Below are 20,018 nucleotides of genomic sequence, written 5' to 3' on the forward strand. Positions count from 1 at the left end.
TAAAAACATAAAAGGTCCATTCTGAGGCACCTACCTGTGTTGGTTGGCTTAGGGTTGTCAGGTCCAGTCAGTAAAAACAGATGATGGGGGGAGTTGTGTGTGTTTGGGTTGGAGGGCTGAGATGTTCACTTCAGGCAGAAAAAAAAAAATTTGCAGGCACCTTTAGAAATCATCTCCTGGGCCTCACATGCTTGATTTATTGGGGATGGAAGAATGTCTATATTGAATCGGGGGAGTGCATGTACTGTACATGCGCGCGCACACACACACACACACACACACACACACACACACACGTGCTGCAGATGGTGACTGTAATGCATGGGTTCAATTCTCAGTGCCCTATAAGGGAAAAGGGTCATTTGGGAATCAAAGTGCTGCAGGAGAATAGAGAGGAGAATCCCATGAGCAAAGACCCAGAGGACAAGCAACAGATTACTGAGAGAACAGAAAACATACAGACAAAAAGCAAGGTGATGAGGAAACATAACATCACAAGTATAAAGGATCCAGCAATAACTGAATGGTTAGAGTCATGTTTTTTTTATCATTATATATTTTTTTAAATATAATTTCTCAGGGAGTATGTAATGCACGTTGGCTTGGTACTCCGGTGATTTTTGCTTTACTTTCTGTTTTCCGATTGTTGGCCTTGCTGTATCTATCCCTTTGTCAGCAAGTCTTTAAAAGCTTGAGCATTTATGTAAGGTTTGATTTTTATATCAATCTTTTTGGCTCCAATGCCATTAACTGGCCGCTCTCAACATAACTCATTTTGGCTTCGTTTCTATGTGACAGAACATGGCGCCATGCTGACCATGCATTTCATAGTTATTATTTCATATACGTATACATATATATATTGGAAACTCCTCAGTAGTCTGAAGAAGTCTACCTCAATCTTTGTGTGTGCAACGCTTGCAGATTATCACTGACCACAGGTCTGTGTTTACTGAAGCTCCCCCCCCCCTCCGTGTGTGTGTGTGTGTGTGTGTGTGTGTGTGTGTGTGTGTGTGAAGCTTGTAAAGTCTCCTTGATCCAGAGTTTATGGAAGCGCTCTGCTTGTGATCGCCAAGACGTCACAGATTCACACTGACACCTCTTCACTGTGTTTATAGATCCATCAGCATGCGTTTGTGAAGGGCTTGCAGATTATCGCTCATAGCAGGCCTATATTTGTTGATGGAAGCCATCGTGACCCCTTTCTCTCCCCGCGCACACTGTCTGTCTGTCTGCTAACAACCAGTAGCCTTGAGACTCAGGGCATGCTAAAGATATTACGTCCGTTTACGACTGAGAGAAAGAATGAAGAAGTGGAGGACTGGAGAGAGGGAGGAAAAGGAGAACGAGAGGGAGATAAAGTAGCGGAGAGTGAGGAGTCGGGGGTTGGAGTCGGGGTTGGGGGCGCTCGAGAAACGGACGCGCTACAGGGGGCAGCGTCATGTTCGGGTGATCAGAGGCACTTTACAGACTTCCGGGTTTCCGATCCAACCCCCTCTCTTCAACACTGTCCCCAAGGCGTCTGAGTCAGTAGTCAGTTACAGGGCCTTGGCAGCTCCCATCCTTCAGAGCAGTAGGTCTCTATTCTGGCTGCTGGAGAGCTCCCCGAACACAGTACTATCTGCTCCTCAAGTAACTAAACACACCAGACTGTAGTAAATAATTATCAACACTAATTAGCTCATTAGCAAACATTTCAATTCCCTTACATAATGTAAGCACATTGTTGAAAAGAGGAAAAAATGTCTGTGTGCATTTCCTTCTGCTGTTGTAAAAACTAATAATGAAACATGTTATATGTAAGTGACACAGCATACTGTATCCTCTGTAGTTTGCTAATATACTGATTACAGCACACACACACACACACACACACACACACACACACACACACACACACACACACACACACACACACACATACACATACTGTACACACCCACATACAACCCAAAGTCGTCAAACAAACTTCATTGCTGTTTGACAGGCTGATGACTTCAATGGGTTTCATTCAAAGCTGAAAATACATGGTAATCACACACATTACCTGAGATATAATAATTAATTAATGAATTACCCAACAAATCTAAAAATACTCTATTTTGAAGATCCTTCTGCTGTAGGCCTATGTGTTTTTCCGAATATAAAGAGACTTTACAGGTAAGCAACACTTTCATGCTTTAGGTAATTAGCCCACTACTTCATACAAAAAGCTGAGTCTGCTGTTTTCATAATTTCCGTAATCAAAATCTGTTGTTCACTTTAAAATCAGGAAGTACATGCATATAAATTTGTGATTCCTGAGCAGTATCTCACTCTGTGCCTCACCACTGCCACTGAACCCTGACAGGCATGGAACTTGCAGCTGAACCTGAACCTATCAGGGACAACAAACACCAAAATAAAAAGCTACCTGATAATATCACACAGCAAGGGATCTATGCAAGTGAGTAATTTTATGCTTTTGTATTTTCTAATGTTTTTCCTTTGCTTCTTTCTTCAGTTTAAACAGGGCTGCCAAGTTTCAGAAATGTTTTCACTGTCACACTTGTGTCAGCGTGACATTTGGCAGCTCCGATTAGTGTCGATTTTTCAAGTGTGAATTTATCAAGAAAGAGGCAAATAAATGTTACACAGCTCTGCAACAAGTGACAATCATAGACTTAGCAGCCTTAACGTTAACTTGGAAAATCAAGGAGAAACAGCGAATCAACAGTGAACAAAATCTAGCAAGCAGTAGAACGTTTTAAATCTAATTGTCCGAGTCTGCGCTGTTGTGTGTTTGAAAGATAGGTTAGAGGCGCCAAGACCCGCCTTAAGTTGCTTCTGATTTGTTTATAATGCGTGATGCCTTCCGTGGTTGGTGAGATTTAGGCATATAGGACTGATGGATTGGTTATTGCTGTCAGTCAATCAGAGCTCGAACTACGGCAAGGCAATGACCAAAGTTTATCATCATGAAAAAAAAATATATTGTGTATATATAGTGCTGAATGGGGAAATATTTTGCGTGAGAAATGTCAAGTATGGCGTGTGGTGTGAGAATGGGTCAAATTGCGTTACTGTCACGCTCAAAGCGTGAGACTTGCATGCCCTGGTTTAAGTGACAACAGGTAGCTTTTGTACAATTTTCTTTTACATTAATTTAGGTGGTATACACAAATCATGTGAAGATAAATACGATTCTCACTGCCAAATTGATGAAACATCAGTTTGTTACTTGCCATTCTATGGAGATTTTTGGTATAACAAGACAATGTACATTCATTTTTCCTAAATTCTGCTTTCATTTTACTTTACTGTGTGCACAATTTAATGCACTGTGTGCTTGTTTCTCTATATATTGGGCTTGTTTTACTAAATTGTGCACTCATTTTAGAAAATAGTGTTCTTTTTTCCCAAAAATTCAAATGAGAGCACAATTTAATAAAATGAGCCCACAATTTCGTAAAATGAGTGTATTTAGAAAAAACACACAATTTACGGTAGTCAAATGAACACATACTTTTGTCAAATGAGCACACATTCTGTTTATATACGTAAAAAAAAAATCTTGTAATGACACCTTCTGGGTTCCATACCATTCATCATGTAAAGGATAATGACACAATATTATTTTCGGTTAACAGAAAATAATGCACATTTGAGGTGGTGATGTGAGGTGGTTAGTTAGCTCCTCTGCCGCTGTCAAGCATTCTACTGAACCTTAGCTTTGTAAAATCACTATTTCACTAAGCCCCACTGCCATTTAAAGGTTGGGTACGGAATTAGCAAAACGGACGGCAGAGTTTGAACATATACAACCTCAAGTCCCGCCCTCCATGCACGAGCGACAATTCAAATGCGCAGCGCGAGAGCGAGCCAGGCTACAGTAAATGAAATGCCAGCCTGGCGTCTACAGCACTATGAGCTCTAGTCTCCATACAATCACTCACATCAACTTCCCCAATTACATTCTTTATTCACCTCCAAAGGGTTGTAGTACATATGGTTCAGTAGCCATAGGTGTGTATATTTGAACAGAATCTGGTTTGTTCTTACCAGGGCGATTATCTCCTGAAATATCCGAGTTTATTGCTGGCCCGTTGGTTCGCCTATTCCACCGTAGCTCCAAGCTGTTAAGTTTCGATTTCATGTTTACAGCACTCTTCGTGTCACGGTAAAATGTAATTTTTGCTACATAGCTTATTTATTGCGTGGGTGATTGAGTTTCCGTAGGTATCCGCTGCCTTAGTTAGTTTAGAAATGAAGTGACACATACAACAAGAGGGGAACATGGACGTGCAGCAGCAGGCAGTTGGTTTCGTTTCGGTTTCGTTTCAGCACTGACTCGCGGTCACCAGCTTTCGAAAGGGTCGCGCGCGGTGGGGAGGAGGAAGAGGAGTAAGACGTTAGATTGACGAACGAGCTGTGAAATGATGGTATGGGGTGAGGAATTCTATTGGCTGGAGTTTTTCGAGCCCTGCCCGTTCCGCAGATGATTGACGTGTTTAATTTCCATTTCAGTGCTTCCAACTTAGTGGCTATAAGTGGGTTAGGAATAGGATTTCAAGTGATTTTGCAAAAATGGCCAAGAAAGCTAATTCCATACCCTACCTTTAACTGATCTAAAAGCCATCTCAGTCATATGCTACAATGCCGCTATGCTCTAAACGTCTGTCAGCTGACTATTTTATGGCTCTGGTGCAACGTGACAGTTCATGTAATCTTCACAAATCCGGCAAATTAATATATACAGTAAATGTGCTACTACCAAAAAACTGAAGCTACTTCATGCCAGTTGGTATGCAAAGGTAGGCTATGCAAATGTGACTTCTCTCCTTATTGAACCCTTCCTTTCCCTGCTGGGCAGATGTAGACACCAAGACTCCTATGAACCAACCTGGCTTCCTCAGATGTGTGCTTGCCATTCTGACGGTTCTCTGCATCACTTTGGGAGTATCTATGGTGACCTTGCATGTGTACAGTGAGTGTATTTTTTTTATATCTTACACTGTGCACTGTGCATGCATGCATTTATGGGTTTTAAAGACCTGCACACAAAATCTGACTATGCCACGGTGAGACTTGCACCCAAATATATAGTCCAAAGTTTTATTGAACCTATTTTATATCCTTAAAACACCCACAAAATAGGTTCCACAAAATAAATCTTGTTTTTATTAACAGAGTTTGGACAGACAATGTACACTAGCACATGCACACATACACACTACACACACACACACACCTGAATGCACAGCAACACACTGAGACTGGAGGGGAATGAGGCTTACCAGTGGGAGGTCGTTGAGCTCCCAGGGGGTCACCCACACACACATACACTCACAGGAAAATACGGGTGATACCCAGGCCAACATATTCATAAACACACAAAATAAATCAAACTAAACAAACTCAGTGGTGTCAGTTACTCAGACACTCAATGCATGCAACAGAGCAAATCACATTCATTCGCTCGTTCATTCGTCCGTAGTACTGTATATGCGCACACATAACTAAGATGTAGGACAGGGAAGATCAGTCCAATCCAGCTGGCAAGCGGGTGACGTTAGCCATGTGAGAGGTTAGTAGCGGCAAAACGGTGGTAGGCAAAGCAGGATAATTATTGCCACTCCCCAGTGTTAACTGACCACCCCTGCTACACAAAAAACACTCCATTTGACAATCAAGCAAGGTCCATCATGGAGCCCAAGTAAAGCGAATGGCATGAATTTCTACAACCAATAGAATTTGGGGTCTTTGTATGAGAACTGTGTTAAATGTTTTGAAATAAGATGTGAAAAATGTTAAACCAATGAAAAAGTGTTAACGCATACTGTAGCAAGAGATAACTTCTGCTGTGCTAAGACAGTGAAGATCAAGATCAAGGGGATCCCAGTTTCAGTAGGGTTCAGACCAAAGATTCCCTACGAGACGAGACGAGACGAGACGAGACGCGACGTTCTATAACCTTGCAAATGCGACTAAACATGTTGAATGCTCGGCGACGACTTGTGACAGCTTGCAACTACGTGCAACATTTACGTAATTCACACTCCTGCAACTTGGTCTCGTTGCGTCGGGAATCTTTGGTGTGAATTGGGCTTTAGGTGCATCTAAGCAATCAAGAAAAACTATAATGTACTGTATACTGTATACACAGGACAGACATCTATTGGGTCTCAGGTTAAAGAGCTGAAGACTGAGCTGGAGCAACTGAAGATGAAAGGTGAGGTGTGTGTGTGTGTGTGTGTGTGTGTGTGTGTGTGTGTGTGTGTGTGTGTGTGTGTGTGTGTGTGTGTGTGGAGGACTCTTAAAAAATTAAGAGATCACTGGCAATTTGAATATGAGTCTTGACTGTCAGTACGCTCAACTCCTGTTCGAGGTGCTGCTGTTTGCGGATACGAGTCTAGGCACGAGCAGGGCTAAGCAGCGTGGTTCAACACAACACAGGTTACATGAGTTCAAGTTCATTATGTGAATACAAAATTATACCAATGAGAAAATGGATGACAGAATTCAAATATGAACAACAGAAACAAAAGGCTGAGCTGGAACTGGAGATTAAATGTACAGGATAGGAGATTGTTGCCGAAATGGAGCAGTATGTTGCTTGTCTCTTTGCATTGGGCAGTTGCAGTCCACGTAAAACAAATTTTTGCACATGAACGAGACTCAAAGTGTACATAAAGGGACACACATGAGGACACTCTTTCCTTCTCTCTCTTCCTCTCTCTCTCTCTCTCTCTCTCTTTCTCTCACACACACACACACACACACTGATTTGTACAGCCGTTCTATTTTATATATATTTCTGTATACAATAGCCTACCGGTGTAAAGTTTTCACACACCAGCTCATTTATGGTTATGCTTTATCTTTATTCATCTGAGTATTTACTTGAATGGCAGGAGGAGCAAAAATTGCATTCTCTGCCTCTCTTTGGGAGACCGGAGAACAACGCTTTGATGTTGCCCCAATTCTAGCTTACAAGCGTATCTTCACTAACATTGGAAATGCATATGACTCCAATACAGGTAACGTAAAACCTACAGATTATGCACATAGTGACGAGCGGAAATTATATGATATAGTTTTAATAATTTTTGGCCATATTGAATATTAAATTATGCGTGTTTAACACCATATAATTTAGTGCAATGACTACCATGACACATTTCGTAGCCTATTAAAGTGAGCTTTTGGGTTGGGTTTCATTAGAGGTGATAACAAGCTCTACTACAAGTAAACTATAATTTAGTACAAATATAATTATACTGTGATTAAGTAATTTAGTCTCTCTCTCTTCCATATTCTTATTGCTTCTCTTTCCGCTCTTTCCCAGGGAACTTTATTGCTCCTGTGAAGGGTGTCTACTTCTTTTGCTTCAACGCGTTTGGCTACAGTGGCTCCGTGAGTGGTGCCATTCTCACCAAGAATGGGCAGCTGATGGTCTCCACCTACGAGCTCGCCTCCAGCGGCGACGCCTCTGACACCACGGGCAACTCCGTCATCCTGCAGCTGGAGGCCGGAGAGAGCGTGTCTATGAGGTTGTGGCAGAACGCCAGCGTATTTGACCATCGTAACGGCCTCAACACCTTCAGTGGCTTTCTCCTTTTCGCATTGTAGATGGGCACTGTGGTCAAATTCATTGAATGTTCACTTCAACATGCTTATTCTTGTAATGTACTGTATGTCCATATAATATCACTGTAGCTTTTGAACAGTGTTTGCCACTTATCTAAAGAATAAACCAATGTATGTTTCTAAACAAATACATTTGTTGTTATATAAATATAAGTTGCTTTGAGCTGTTAACTGGGGGATTAAACTGGGGGATGGGATTTAAACATGTGTTTTTCTTCACTTATACTCCTTGACAAGTTATATTTAGTCAATATGTATTTTCTCTTTTCCCATATGCTTACTGTGTATGAATGCAATAACCAGTTGTCCAGTGTACATCAGACTTAGCTCAGAGAAAGAAAACAGGTATGATAATGGGGATAATGACCATTCAGATGTCCTAATCTGCAAATTAATGTGTGAGGCAGTGTCTGTATTTAACATTCATGAAGCTAGAAGTTGGTAAGTTTTTTTTTATTTACCTTTTATGTTTTAAACATAATGTAGTATAAGCATACAAATATAGAGACTTAAGAAATATACCAAAGTGGTCTTGAGAGTGGAATAGACCAGGCAGAAGTACAGTAACACATTTTAAGAGAGAGCAGTAATGATCAAGAATGTCCAGTAACCTTAAGTGCGTAGTCCAGTTTAACCCCCTTCATAAATCAACTAAAAATAAAGATATATAGTAATCTACAGCTGTAGCAATAACATTGTCATACATATGATAGAGATACAGCAATTAAATGTGTGTTAATTGTGTAGTTAATCAATTTATAAATACCTGATTGGACAGACATTCCATCAATAGATATCCCAAGACATCCACACTCATGCTCATCACCTACTAGTAATCACTCCACATTTTCAACTGAATCGTCCAACATTAACATTCCATTCAGTCAAAGCGAGAGAGCAGCAATTTCATAACATCACACTTATACAGGTATTGAGTAAGAACATGGAGTAAATAGATTAGGGTAAATGTTCAAATGAACATGCAATATGAAGGGTATACAAAGGAAGGTACATGACGGTGGTTGCCTGAGAAATATAGAATTGATTTTAAGATGTTGCAATTTGTTTTTCAAGCCCTTGATGATTTAGAACCACAATATTGCTGCATTCTCTATAACTGATCCATTCCCATATCAAGTCCTGCTTCATTTAATTTAAACTCATCTTTTCCCCCTAGCCTTTAATGCACTCTAATTTCCCCCGTGTTTTTATTTCTGAAGTTCTTTCTTTTGTTATTTATTTAATCCTTTTTTTCCCTTATTTCATTCTTTCTTCCAGTGATTTAGAACCACAATATTGCTGCATTCCAGACAACTCTGAAGTCAGATATTTCCTAGTCTGGAATGCTGCATTATTACAGGTAATAATGTATTTACTTATCTCCGTTTTTGAAGCACATTGAATCAGCCCTGCTGCATTATGCTAGGTACAGTACAGCGGCAGATGCCTGAACTCTAACTGGGCTGCGCTACTGTAACTGTAACTGGATTCTTCACTGGTAATATTTTCAGAGAAGACTTTGTTTTGAAATAGGGAAACACTTTTTCATCGTCTTTCCAAAACCAAAACCTGTGTGTGAATGTGTGCAGCTCTGTGTTATTATCAGGATCAGAGAATGAAACCCTTCCTCTGTTCAAGTTCAGTTGCACTCTGATCCTTTTGGGTTTCTGTTTCACTTTGATGGGAATGAGGGGCTCGCCCATCAATACACGCTTAAGACACACATGTCCTGAATGTGCCACATATTTATTATTAGCATAACAAATAATCCAGCGCTGAGTTAAATCGTAATCTTTATCTTTTCCCTTTACCCCGGCAGAATCTGTCATCACACCAAATGCCCACTCTGGGTTGTCTCCAACCTCCACATCCCAGCAGTGTATCCCAGAGATGAAGCCCTTAGAGCCCAAGACACTCTGGTGCTCATCAAATCTCTCTGGGTTGTCAGGAAGCTCTTGACTCTGTTCGCTGTATTGTACACTCATCAGATCCTCAGACACAATGAGATTTTGGTGTGCAGTGTTGGGATCCAGAATTATAGGAGCTGCAGACAGAAAGAACACGTACTTGGACTTACAAATTACGGTAAATAACTGTCATATGTCACAACAGTAATAGACCCTTAAAATCCAAAATATTATATCACTGACGAAGAAACACTTAACCATACTTGCAACACCCTTCTCAACCAATTCTCATGAACTAATGCATGAATTACGCATTAGTTAATCCATTAATATGTCATGAATCATTATGACTTAACATAAATTCACTGATTGTCATTAACTCATTGAATGCCGCATTGTTTTTGGAAGCTATGTCCCAGAGTGCCGGCAAGCTAGATCGTTGTCGACTATTTTTGTAGAGCCACAGCGTATTCTATGTTATAGTTATGGACATATACTATGGCTCATTTGAAAGGTAAGACTCTGAGCTCTCAGTGGGTGAAAACCGTTTATCTCTACGTGTCTTCATTCCTGAGAAATCGCAAGCTAAACAGTGGCTAGTTTTCATCAAAATCCCCGTTGTTCCTCTAGAAACGGAGATATAAGCCACTTAAGACAGATGTACATTTCCGGATTGTAGGATTTCATGAGTTTTAATCGTCATCTACTTCAGTTCTCTTCATGATAGACTTCCAAAAATCACACATAAGGTGAGTTAGAGTGTCTAGTTTCGTAATTTTAAAAAAAGCGAAAAACGCAATATTGCGTGCGTTGTTGGCACTCTACGCATGGGAGCTAAAAACGCAATATTACGTTGTTGGCACTCAATGAGTTAATGAATTAATACATAAATAACTCATCATCTTAAGCATTAAGTACGGTTGGCACATCATCATGAATCATGATTAATTAAGCATGATCATGATGACTTTTTGTCAGACAAAATTTGGGACATCACCGTCATGGAGAAAAAAGAAAAGTAATTACACATGAATTAATGTTAACTAAATGTCATGAATTATCATGAGTTAATTCATTAACTCATGCATTAATTATACATGGAAAATCTCATTAATAAACATGAATTAATAGTATGTCATTAATGACATCAGGTATGGACAACAAATTCATCTTGAGCATTAGGTACAGTGGGTAAATCATTATGAATAATGATCAATTACACATGATCATGGTGATTTCTAGGTTTTTGAAATGTGCTCCAAGGGGTAAGTAAACTATACATTAACTCATCATGAACTAATTAAGACCATTTTCAGAGAATATCGAAGAATCCACTTCTTTCGTCAGTGATAAAGAAGGGTCCATTTACCACTTTAGGTGAGGGGCCACAAATATGATGAACTCATGAGTAATTCATCATTAATTAATGTAAATTGACCATTTTTGCATGACTTCAAACTTCATGCATTTAAAGCACCACCTGTTCATCACTTTATCTGAGGGGCCACAGACATGATTAACTAATGAAAAGATAATGCTTAGCTAATGAGGACATGCCTATATTTGAACAATGTGGATTCTTCGATATTCTCTGAAAATGGTCTTACAAAAAGTCATCACGATCATGCTTAATTAATCATGATTCATGATGATGTGCCAACCGTACTTAATGCTTAAGATGATGAGTTATTTATGTATTAATTCATTAATGACAATCAGTGAATTCATGTTAAGTCATAATGATTCATGATATATTAATGAATTAACTAATGCGTAATTCATGCATTAATTCATGCATTAGTTCATGAGAATTCATGTACCCTTATTATAAAGTGTTACCGAGTTTTTTTCTTCAACAAAGACTTTGTCTGTATTTTACAGAGTGCGAACCCTCATTACCTGTTCCTTTACAAACACAAGCATCTTGCTCAATGGCATTGTTTTTAATATCCTCCTGACTACCAGTTCATTTTTGTTCTCTCTAGAGGACTAATGCCGCCGCTCCCACCACGCGTATCACACATTGCGCATAGGGCAGCAAGGACAGAGGGGGCATCAACATTTAGCGTATGAGTAGTTTTACGGAAAACTGCGTTTCACTATTTGTCGAGAACGTTTACAATGTGATAATTTGCTAATGCCATGTTACATGCAAGAAAAGTACTTTTTGGGCCCTCTCTATCTCTACCTCGTAGCATTATCTAACTTTACTCAACTCCACTTAATTGGGAACACATCTTGCGCACGTAGGAGGGAGAGTGGCCAATTCCAGCTGGCTTGTCCTTGGATGGAAGGTTGGATTTTTCCTCATTTTCTTTTTAGTTAAGGCATTACGATCAATTTCCAAAAGATGATTTTATATTGTCAACTTCCGCATGTGTTCCAATACTTTTGGAGGGGACTGTATTTGTCTAGGCCATATTGTTTTGTTTTTTTTACCACAGATATTTAACACAAATAATAACATATATTGGTCAGTTTAAGTAAACTGTGTCATGTGCTTGCAGTATGTTTTACGTTTATCCTGATGGCAATGATAATGCCAGCCTCAGTCACTTTGGGTTTAAATTAGAAATACGTTGACACAGACAGGGTGTGGCAGATCATTTCTAGGAGGTGGGGTATGTTGCTACTTTTTCCACCAATGAAATGTAGCACTGCATCATCAACAACGTTATTGGAACTACGGTGTTATAGGTATTATTATTGATATTATTGTTATTATTACTGTTATGCTTAATGCAGGCTTTTTGCAACTGTTCATATTAAATATCATAATTTTCATATTCTGTAAGTCATTTTGGACAAATGTGTATACAAAGTACTGTAACTCCATAAAGGTGTGTGTGTATAAATTGGCCCTCACCATATTCAGCCACACATCGCATCTTCTCCCAGACTCTGAACTTAAGGTTACACAGGTGCTTTGCCACATCAATCAGAGCTCCTGAATTCATTATTGGATCATCCAGAGTGCACTGGGCTCTGGAATAACAATCAGGATTCAGTGCTGCTGTAGGTTTTGAGTTCAGTAACAACAGAGATGAGAGTCGGGGCAAATCACATACCTTTTGATTGTGCTGTTGTAGTGCTGGGAAATAAGGAAAATTGGTTTTAAATTGGGGCCAATGATCACAAATAAAATGCAATATAATACAAAGTACAATACATCATCAAAATATACATTAAAGTATTTGAGATTCACTGACACGAGTACCTTCAGAAATGTGATGTCATCATCTTCAACATCCATCGCATCCTCTGTGTTTCTGATTGCATCTGAAAGAGATGCGATATCTCTGCTGATCTTCTCAATCTCCTTCTTCATCATCTCACTCTTCTCCTTCTCTTCCTTCCTCAGGGCAGCTATCTTTTCTGCCTCTTCATCCCGCAGGAACTGGTGAAGCTTCTCAAACTCCTCCTTGATCTGCCTCTCTGTGGAGTTTGCCTGAGACTGGTGTATCATAAAATCAGAAAATGCATAACATGTCACTGTAATTTGATAATACTCCAGTATACGTGCTCGTCATATAGGGTTTTGAGAACAATTTGGGAACTAACTCAGACAATGTTAAATTACTAAAATAACTTTGAACACATAACACAGTTGTTATCTCACCAATATGTGTTTTAATGTTTGTTTGCATGTCATCTTAAAATCTTCAAACACCACCAGTTTCTGCAGTAAGGAGTGCAGACTACTCTCACCCTTTTTCTGAAATAAATCAACATTCTTCAGTTACAGTAAATTTTAAGCACAGAATGACACATAAAGGAGCTGTACGTTTTTTGGTACTGTATCTTAATTAATGTAGGCCTATAGGTTTACAATGTGATGACGTGAATGATCAAATGCATTTTTTTTTCAATAAGAAAAAGAATGATATACTCTTACCTTGTATTCAGATGCCACCTCACATAAGGGCTTTAATTTGTGGTTAATGTGTATCTCAGAATCTCGACACACCAAACACACAGGCTGCTGATCCTCCTGACAGAAAAGACGGAGTTTTTCACCGTGTAGAGTGCAGAGAGCCTCAGAACCTACTTTCCTCTCCTTTAAAAACGCTTCACACAGGTTCTTTAAAATGCGATTTGGTATGGGCTCGTTGAGTGTTGACCTCTCCCTGCAGATTGGACAGTCTCTGGATCCTTTCGCATCCCAGCACCGCTGCACGCAGGCTTTACAGAAACTGTGAGTGCAGGTAAGGATGACCGGATCGTTGAAGATATCACCGCACACAGGACAGTTAAGATCGTCCTCCATTTCTTCTTTGGTGATAATGTACTGATGTTGAACTGTCACTTCCAGGAGTTTGACAAATTTTGTGATTCTTTAGGCCTGACTCAGTTGATCCCCTTAAACCTACAACATTAACAAACCTAAGTGGTCAACAGTGAATATGTCAAGGAAAACCAAACAACAATTCAGTTTCAGTGTGTATGATGACATTTGATCTGAGAGGCTGAGCAGTCCTCATTCACCAGCTTGGTTTTTAAACAAACCACTTTTTTTGCGGTATGCAAACTCTGCAACATTTTCCTTTTAGAACTGTCAAAAATATTCTGTCAAACATACCATTCTATATAATTAAACAGGACTAAGCAGAAACCAGATATAAAAGTGCCATTACCTGCTCCTTCACATAAAAATACAAATCTTCCCGGAAACATTTGTTAATTTCTTGCATCTCCTCTCAGTGAATATTTTCCAAAGATCAAGTTAGTGGAGGCTGCTTCTTTACTAAAGACCAGGGTCAAAATCCAGACCAGGGAAAAAAGTTTCACTCCAAAGTACGGTATAAACGTTTAGGGTTTAATTGCACACAGCTCACCATGACATACCACAAATAAGGTCCACACCAGTTGCACAAAGCTATGTGAGCACAAAGACATGTAACAGTAAAACTAACTCTACTTTCAGATTCAAGGCATAAGAGCGAAGGACAAGCACTGTAAAACAACTCATCAAATTGAGTTGATTATTAACCAGACATGAAACTACATTTCACCTCCTTCATGTAAAAAAAAAGAGTCTTCCCACAAACCTTTATTCATCTCTTTTGTCTCCTTTCAGTGACAACTGTTAGAATGTTTTTCAAAGAAGACAAAGCAGTGAGTGGAGGTTGAAAATCAAGACCAGGGAAAGCATTATCAGAACATTCTAAATATACACTCAACCTACTGTACTCTTGTTCAGAGAAATGAATACAAAGGAAATGTAAACTGAAGAGTTGACATTTCACAGAAGAGTGTAAACTGACTTGGGAGACCCCAGTGTGTAATTCACCATGAAAACATTTTTTTTCGGTGGCCATAGGTGTGAAGATTTAAACAAAATTTGGTTTGGTTCTTACCGTGGCTGTTTACCACGCTCAGAATTTAGTCCTGGTCTGGTAGTTCGCTGGCGGTAGGCCTAGTTGGGTTCATTTTCGTTTTGGCTGTGTCATGAGTTTTGAGTAAGTGCAAGTTCCGATATCAGTGCTAACGTTATTCGACATCAATGACTCAAAGCATTTTACACTGCAAGAACCTTCTCGGGTAAGAAGCAGTGTTTGTATGCTGTCTGTAATGGAGTAAAATGGACATTTCTAAGAGACTACAAACTTTTGAATGGTAGAGTAAGTTTTGGTTGTTTTTAAACCTGACGAAGTGGTCAAAACATTGTAACCTGCCATAAACTGGGACCATACAAGGCAGTGTGCTGATATCTTTTCTTTTTCTACTTTCATTAGCACCATTAGCTCCACGTCAGTCACTCACAACCTATTGTGTAGCGACATGCAACAGTCCAACAACAATCATAGCATCAATCACAACCATAACCATAGCCATAACCATAACATCCCTTAGCCTGGACATTGACCCGTCATCTGAAACAAGAGACCTTTTGCCAAGGTTCTTTTACAAAGAATAGGTGTGATAGCCTAGTTATATCACCTGATTGAGGCATGGCGATGCCTATTTCACTGTGGTTTGTTTATGAAATAAGTCACAAGTTGGATGTTAATGATTGTTAGCCCATTACTTGATTGAGGCATTAACATTCTGCTTATTTGCCAGGGTACTACTGCAACTTTGGTCCTGGAACTTGAGTCAAGTCTTGTGATATAAAAAAATGCTTTATGGCATTACACACATAGCCTACAGTATGCCTGGCACTGGCTAGAAAAAGGTAGCGAATAGCGATAGAGTCTCTCAGGCATTCGTCATGGCAGAGCCGGCGAAAATTAGCAGAAAGTGAGTAAACCATTGTTGGCCAAACAAGGAAGGAGGAAACAGCAGACTGACCGAGCGAGGTGTGTCACAAAATGCATACTCTGAAGCTGTAGGGGGAGCTCTGTAGAGCAAACTGCAAGCAAAACATGAGAAAACAGCGAAGAAATGACCAAAACTGCACAGTACCTTTAAGCTCAGTTTTTGGTTTACTGTAAACAACATTTTCCTTAGCTGGATTAAACATGACAAAACATTAGCAAATGTTATGTCATGTTTAGTGTAATTTCTTAGTGGCAAGACGTGTGCCTATACTGTACAGTATGTGCTCAAAATGAGGAAAACATTGGTAAATGAATCAACAGTTTTTTTTCTAATCCATTCCATGTATTAGTGAAAAGTTGCCTGGAGATGTTGTATTTGGGACCTTTTTACATTTTGACTTACACACTTCAGTAACACTTTATTTGAAGTGTTTGAAATTATATGATCCCCTGTCAGTTATGCTCAGTGGGGTTTGGGGCCTAGTTGGTTGGTTCTCACTGGGATGCAGAGCTAGATTTCAGTAAGGTAACAGCCGCAGGAAAGAACCTTCCTCTGAACCTGCTGAACCGGCTTCCTCTGAACCGCCATGACAATATTATAGTTATTGTCATGATTTATTATCAATTTATGAAACCAAGCTGGACACCTGGGTTCAAATCCCATCTGATTCATACATTTTCTGCTTCAGACTGGGGCTGCTGCAAACAACTTAGGGCGTACTCACACTAGGTACGGTTCACCCGTACCGTACTGGAGCATGGTTGCCTCTGGTCCCTGGTCTGCGCTCACACTGCATACAGTAGCCTACATCAAACCGTACTTGGGTACGATTGAGTTGCTATGTTCTAGAATCTTTAAGCAACATGTGATTGTTGATTGGAACGTTATTGTTTATTTCGGCATTAATGACGTCCTGTGCTTACATGCGTACCGTACCAGAGTCCACCTCCTCCAAGCGTACAAGTGTACCGTACCCCGGTACGGAACAAAGCGATCACACTGGTCAAACAAACTGGACTTTAGGGGCCAAGTGTACTCGGTACAGTACGAATTGCCTAGTGTGAGTACACCCTTACAAACCAATAAGAAACATGTGTTCGTTAATTTCTTATACACCATTTATTATGATCTTTCTAAATGATGAACTATATACATTTGTAAGATAATATGGGGATTTTGGCATCTATTTTTTGCTCAGGGCTTACCATTAATTAACATGCTATGTATACAATGTGTTTTGAGTGACATACATTACTTGTAAGTATTTTAATAATGTTATATCTGATGATAATAAAGACTTAAGAGTGCAATCTGCCAACAAATGTGTGAAGCAAGTACAGTAAACCCTTTAATGTTAAAGGGTAATGCATTGTCTGTGTAAATTATTAACATAAAGCCAGATCATACACTTCATTGCAGTAAAGTGTTGTATTTACCTTTCATATTACATGTATCATATTTCAACATAGTGTATTATAAGTATACAAATAAAATAATTGAAACATCTTTGACAGAATTGAAAATTATACCCAAACATAGAGAAATATAACCAAGTCATTTTATAGAGAAATTTAGCCAAGAAAATAACAGAGCAGCCATTCTTTATGCCATTCTATGAAATATACAGTAATCTAGTCTACAGCTGTAATAATATTGTTGTACATATTATAGGGCCTACAGATACAGCAATTAAATGTGTGTTGATTGTATAGTTATGTTCAGTTGATCTATTTATAAATATCTGATTGGACGAGAGACATTCCATCATATCCCAAGACATCCACAATGGTATTCATCACCTGCTAGTAATCACTTCACATTTTCAACTGAATTGTCCAACATTAACATTCCATTCATTCAAAGCGAGAGAACATCATTCTTATACAAGTATTGAGTAAGAACATGGAGTAATTTAGGGTAAACGTTCAAATGAACATGTAACATGAAGGGTATACAAATTGTTGTGTACTTAAACAAGAGCACATCACTTCAACTCCACTGGTTGCTCGAGAAATACAGAATTGATTTTAAAATGTTGCTATTTGTTTTTCAAGCCCTTGATGATTTAGAACCACAATATTGCTGCATTCTCTATAACTGACCCATTCCAGACCCAAGTTCTGCTTAATTTAATTTAAACTAATCTTTTCCCCAAGTCTAATTTCCCCCATGTTTTTATTTCTGAAGTTCTTTCTTTTGTTAATTATTTAGTCTATTTTTCTTCCCTTTTTTCATTCTTTCTTCCAGTGATTTAGAACTTCAATATTGCTGCATTCCAGACAACTCTGAAGTCAGATATTTCCTACTCTAGTCTGGAATGCTGCATTATTATATGTACTGTACTACTACTACTACTACTAATAATAATAATAATAATAACTAGAAATGCAATTCCAAGGAATTACCAGTGCATGAAAATGCAGAAATAGATAGATAATGTAGATATGGTTACTAAGGTGTAGCTAGGGTAAACATGGTGGTTGCATAGTTTACAGAGAGTTGATAGTGTGAAGGTAGACTGTTTAAAGATGAAACATTCCAGTTCTAACTTAACTAATGATTTCTATTCATGTTAAAATGTTGATTAGCTAACTTAGCTAATGATTTCTAGCAGTTACGCTAAAAATGTTAATTATGCTAGCAATGCTAACTTTACTAACAATGCTAACCAGGTTGATTAGCTAACTTAACCAATGATTTCTAGCAGCATTGCTAAAAATGCTAACTATGCTAACAATGCTAAATTTGCTAACAATGCTAACCAGGTTGATTAGCTAACTTAGTTGATGATTTTTTGCAGTTATGCTAAAAATGTTAACTATGCTAACTATGCTAACCATGCTAACTAGCTAACTTGCTAGTGAGGACTTTTATTTTGAAACATTTGTTGCTAGGGTATCCATGGTGGCCACTATCAGGAAACAAGAAGTTACTGCAGTATAATCATGTTGGTTGCTATGGAAACGGTCATAAACGCTTAATTTTAATGGTTGCTATGTTGGTTGCTGGGTACATGGAGGTTTCATGTAGTTGACTGGAGGCATAGTGGATGATAACTGACAGTTGGAATGGTTGAATAGTTCAATAGTTCAGTAGTTTCAATGGTTAAATGATTTAATAGTGTATTATTGCAGTGAGGACTTTTATTTTGAAACAGTTGTGGACAGAGGAAACAGTTAACAGGATATGTAGTCTTCTGAGAGACTGTATGCTTAAAGCCAGAGAAACTGACAGTTGGTGCCCAGGTGGCCGGCCACCTGGCCTAAGATTCTAATTGCTGCCGTGATGTCATAATGAGCAATGTTAAGTCTATGGGGGAAATTGTAATAGTTTTTAACTAATAGTTTAAAAAGTATAAAAGTTACAAAGTTGAAAAATACAAAGCAGGCATGGCATAAGCAAGACCTACGCAACAACGTTTGAATGAAGTTTCTACGTTAAACGGTTGAAGCTGAATTGGCTGCGTTAGAAGAAGAAGTTTAATAACTAGAAATGCAATTCCAAGGAATTACCAGTGCATGAAAATGCAGAAAAATGTAGATATGGCTACTAAGGTGTAGCCAGGGTAAACATGGTGGTTGCATAGTTTAAAGAGAGTTGATAGTGTTAAGGTAGACATTTTAAAGCTTAAACATTCCTGTTCTAACTTAACTAATAATTTCTAACAGGTATTCTAAAATGTTAACTATGCTAACAATGCTAACCAGGTTGATAAGTTAACTTAGCTGATAATTTCTAGCAGTAATGCTAAAAATGCTAACTATGCTAACATTGCTAACTATGTTAACAATGCTAACCAGGTTGATTAGCTAACTTAGCTAATCATTTTAGCAGTTGTGCTAAACATGCTAACTATGCTAACAATGTTAACTATGCTAACAATGCTAACCAGGTTGATTAGCTAACTTAGCTAATCATTTTTAGCAGTTATGCTAAAAATGCTAACTATGCTAACAATGCTAACCATGCTAACAATGCTAACTTGCTAGTGAGGACTTTTATTTTGAAACAGTAGTTGCTAGGGTATCCATGGTGCCCACTATCAGGAATAAAGAAGTTACGAAAGTATAATCATGTTGGTTGCTATGGAAACTGTCAAAAACGCTTAATTTTAATGGTTGCTATGTTGGTTGCTAGGTACATGGAGGTTTCATGTAGTTGAATGGAAGCATAGTTGATGATAACTGACAGTTGGAATCGTTGAACAGTTCAATAGATGAG

The 20,018-nt window shown here is 38.8% G+C and overlaps 2 protein-coding genes across 3 annotated transcripts; one reads left to right on the forward strand and one right to left on the reverse strand.

Annotated features, from left to right (window-relative positions):
* Positions 1–2,322: 2,322 nt before the first annotated feature.
* LOC134077808 (complement C1q-like protein 2) lies at positions 2,323–7,813 on the forward strand. 2 transcript variants are annotated; one of them, XM_062533450.1, is made up of 5 exons: positions 2,323–2,446; positions 4,853–4,966; positions 6,146–6,211; positions 6,894–7,019; positions 7,328–7,813. In XM_062533450.1, exons 1-5 carry the CDS (start codon positions 2,353–2,355, stop codon positions 7,609–7,611), a joined length of 684 nt encoding a protein of 227 aa, XP_062389434.1. In that variant the 5' UTR covers positions 2,323–2,352; the 3' UTR covers positions 7,612–7,813. The 2 variants fall into 2 exon arrangements, with proteins under 2 accessions (XP_062389434.1, XP_062389435.1); XM_062533451.1 differs by lacking the exon at positions 6,894–7,019.
* Positions 7,814–9,083: 1,270 nt separating this feature from the next.
* Positions 9,084–13,803, reverse strand: LOC134078032 (zinc-binding protein A33-like). The gene is made up of 5 exons (XM_062533661.1): positions 13,432–13,803; positions 13,156–13,251; positions 12,746–12,990; positions 12,403–12,521; positions 9,084–9,673 (listed from the first exon to the last, which is right to left on the reverse strand). Exons 1-5 carry the CDS (start codon positions 13,801–13,803, stop codon positions 9,084–9,086), a joined length of 1,422 nt encoding a protein of 473 aa, XP_062389645.1.
* Between the last annotated feature and the right edge of the window lie 6,215 nt (positions 13,804–20,018).

Source organism: Sardina pilchardus, chromosome 4 (assembly GCF_963854185.1).
Source record: "Sardina pilchardus chromosome 4, fSarPil1.1, whole genome shotgun sequence".
NCBI classification, from domain to species: Eukaryota; Metazoa; Chordata; class Actinopteri; order Clupeiformes; family Clupeidae; genus Sardina; species Sardina pilchardus.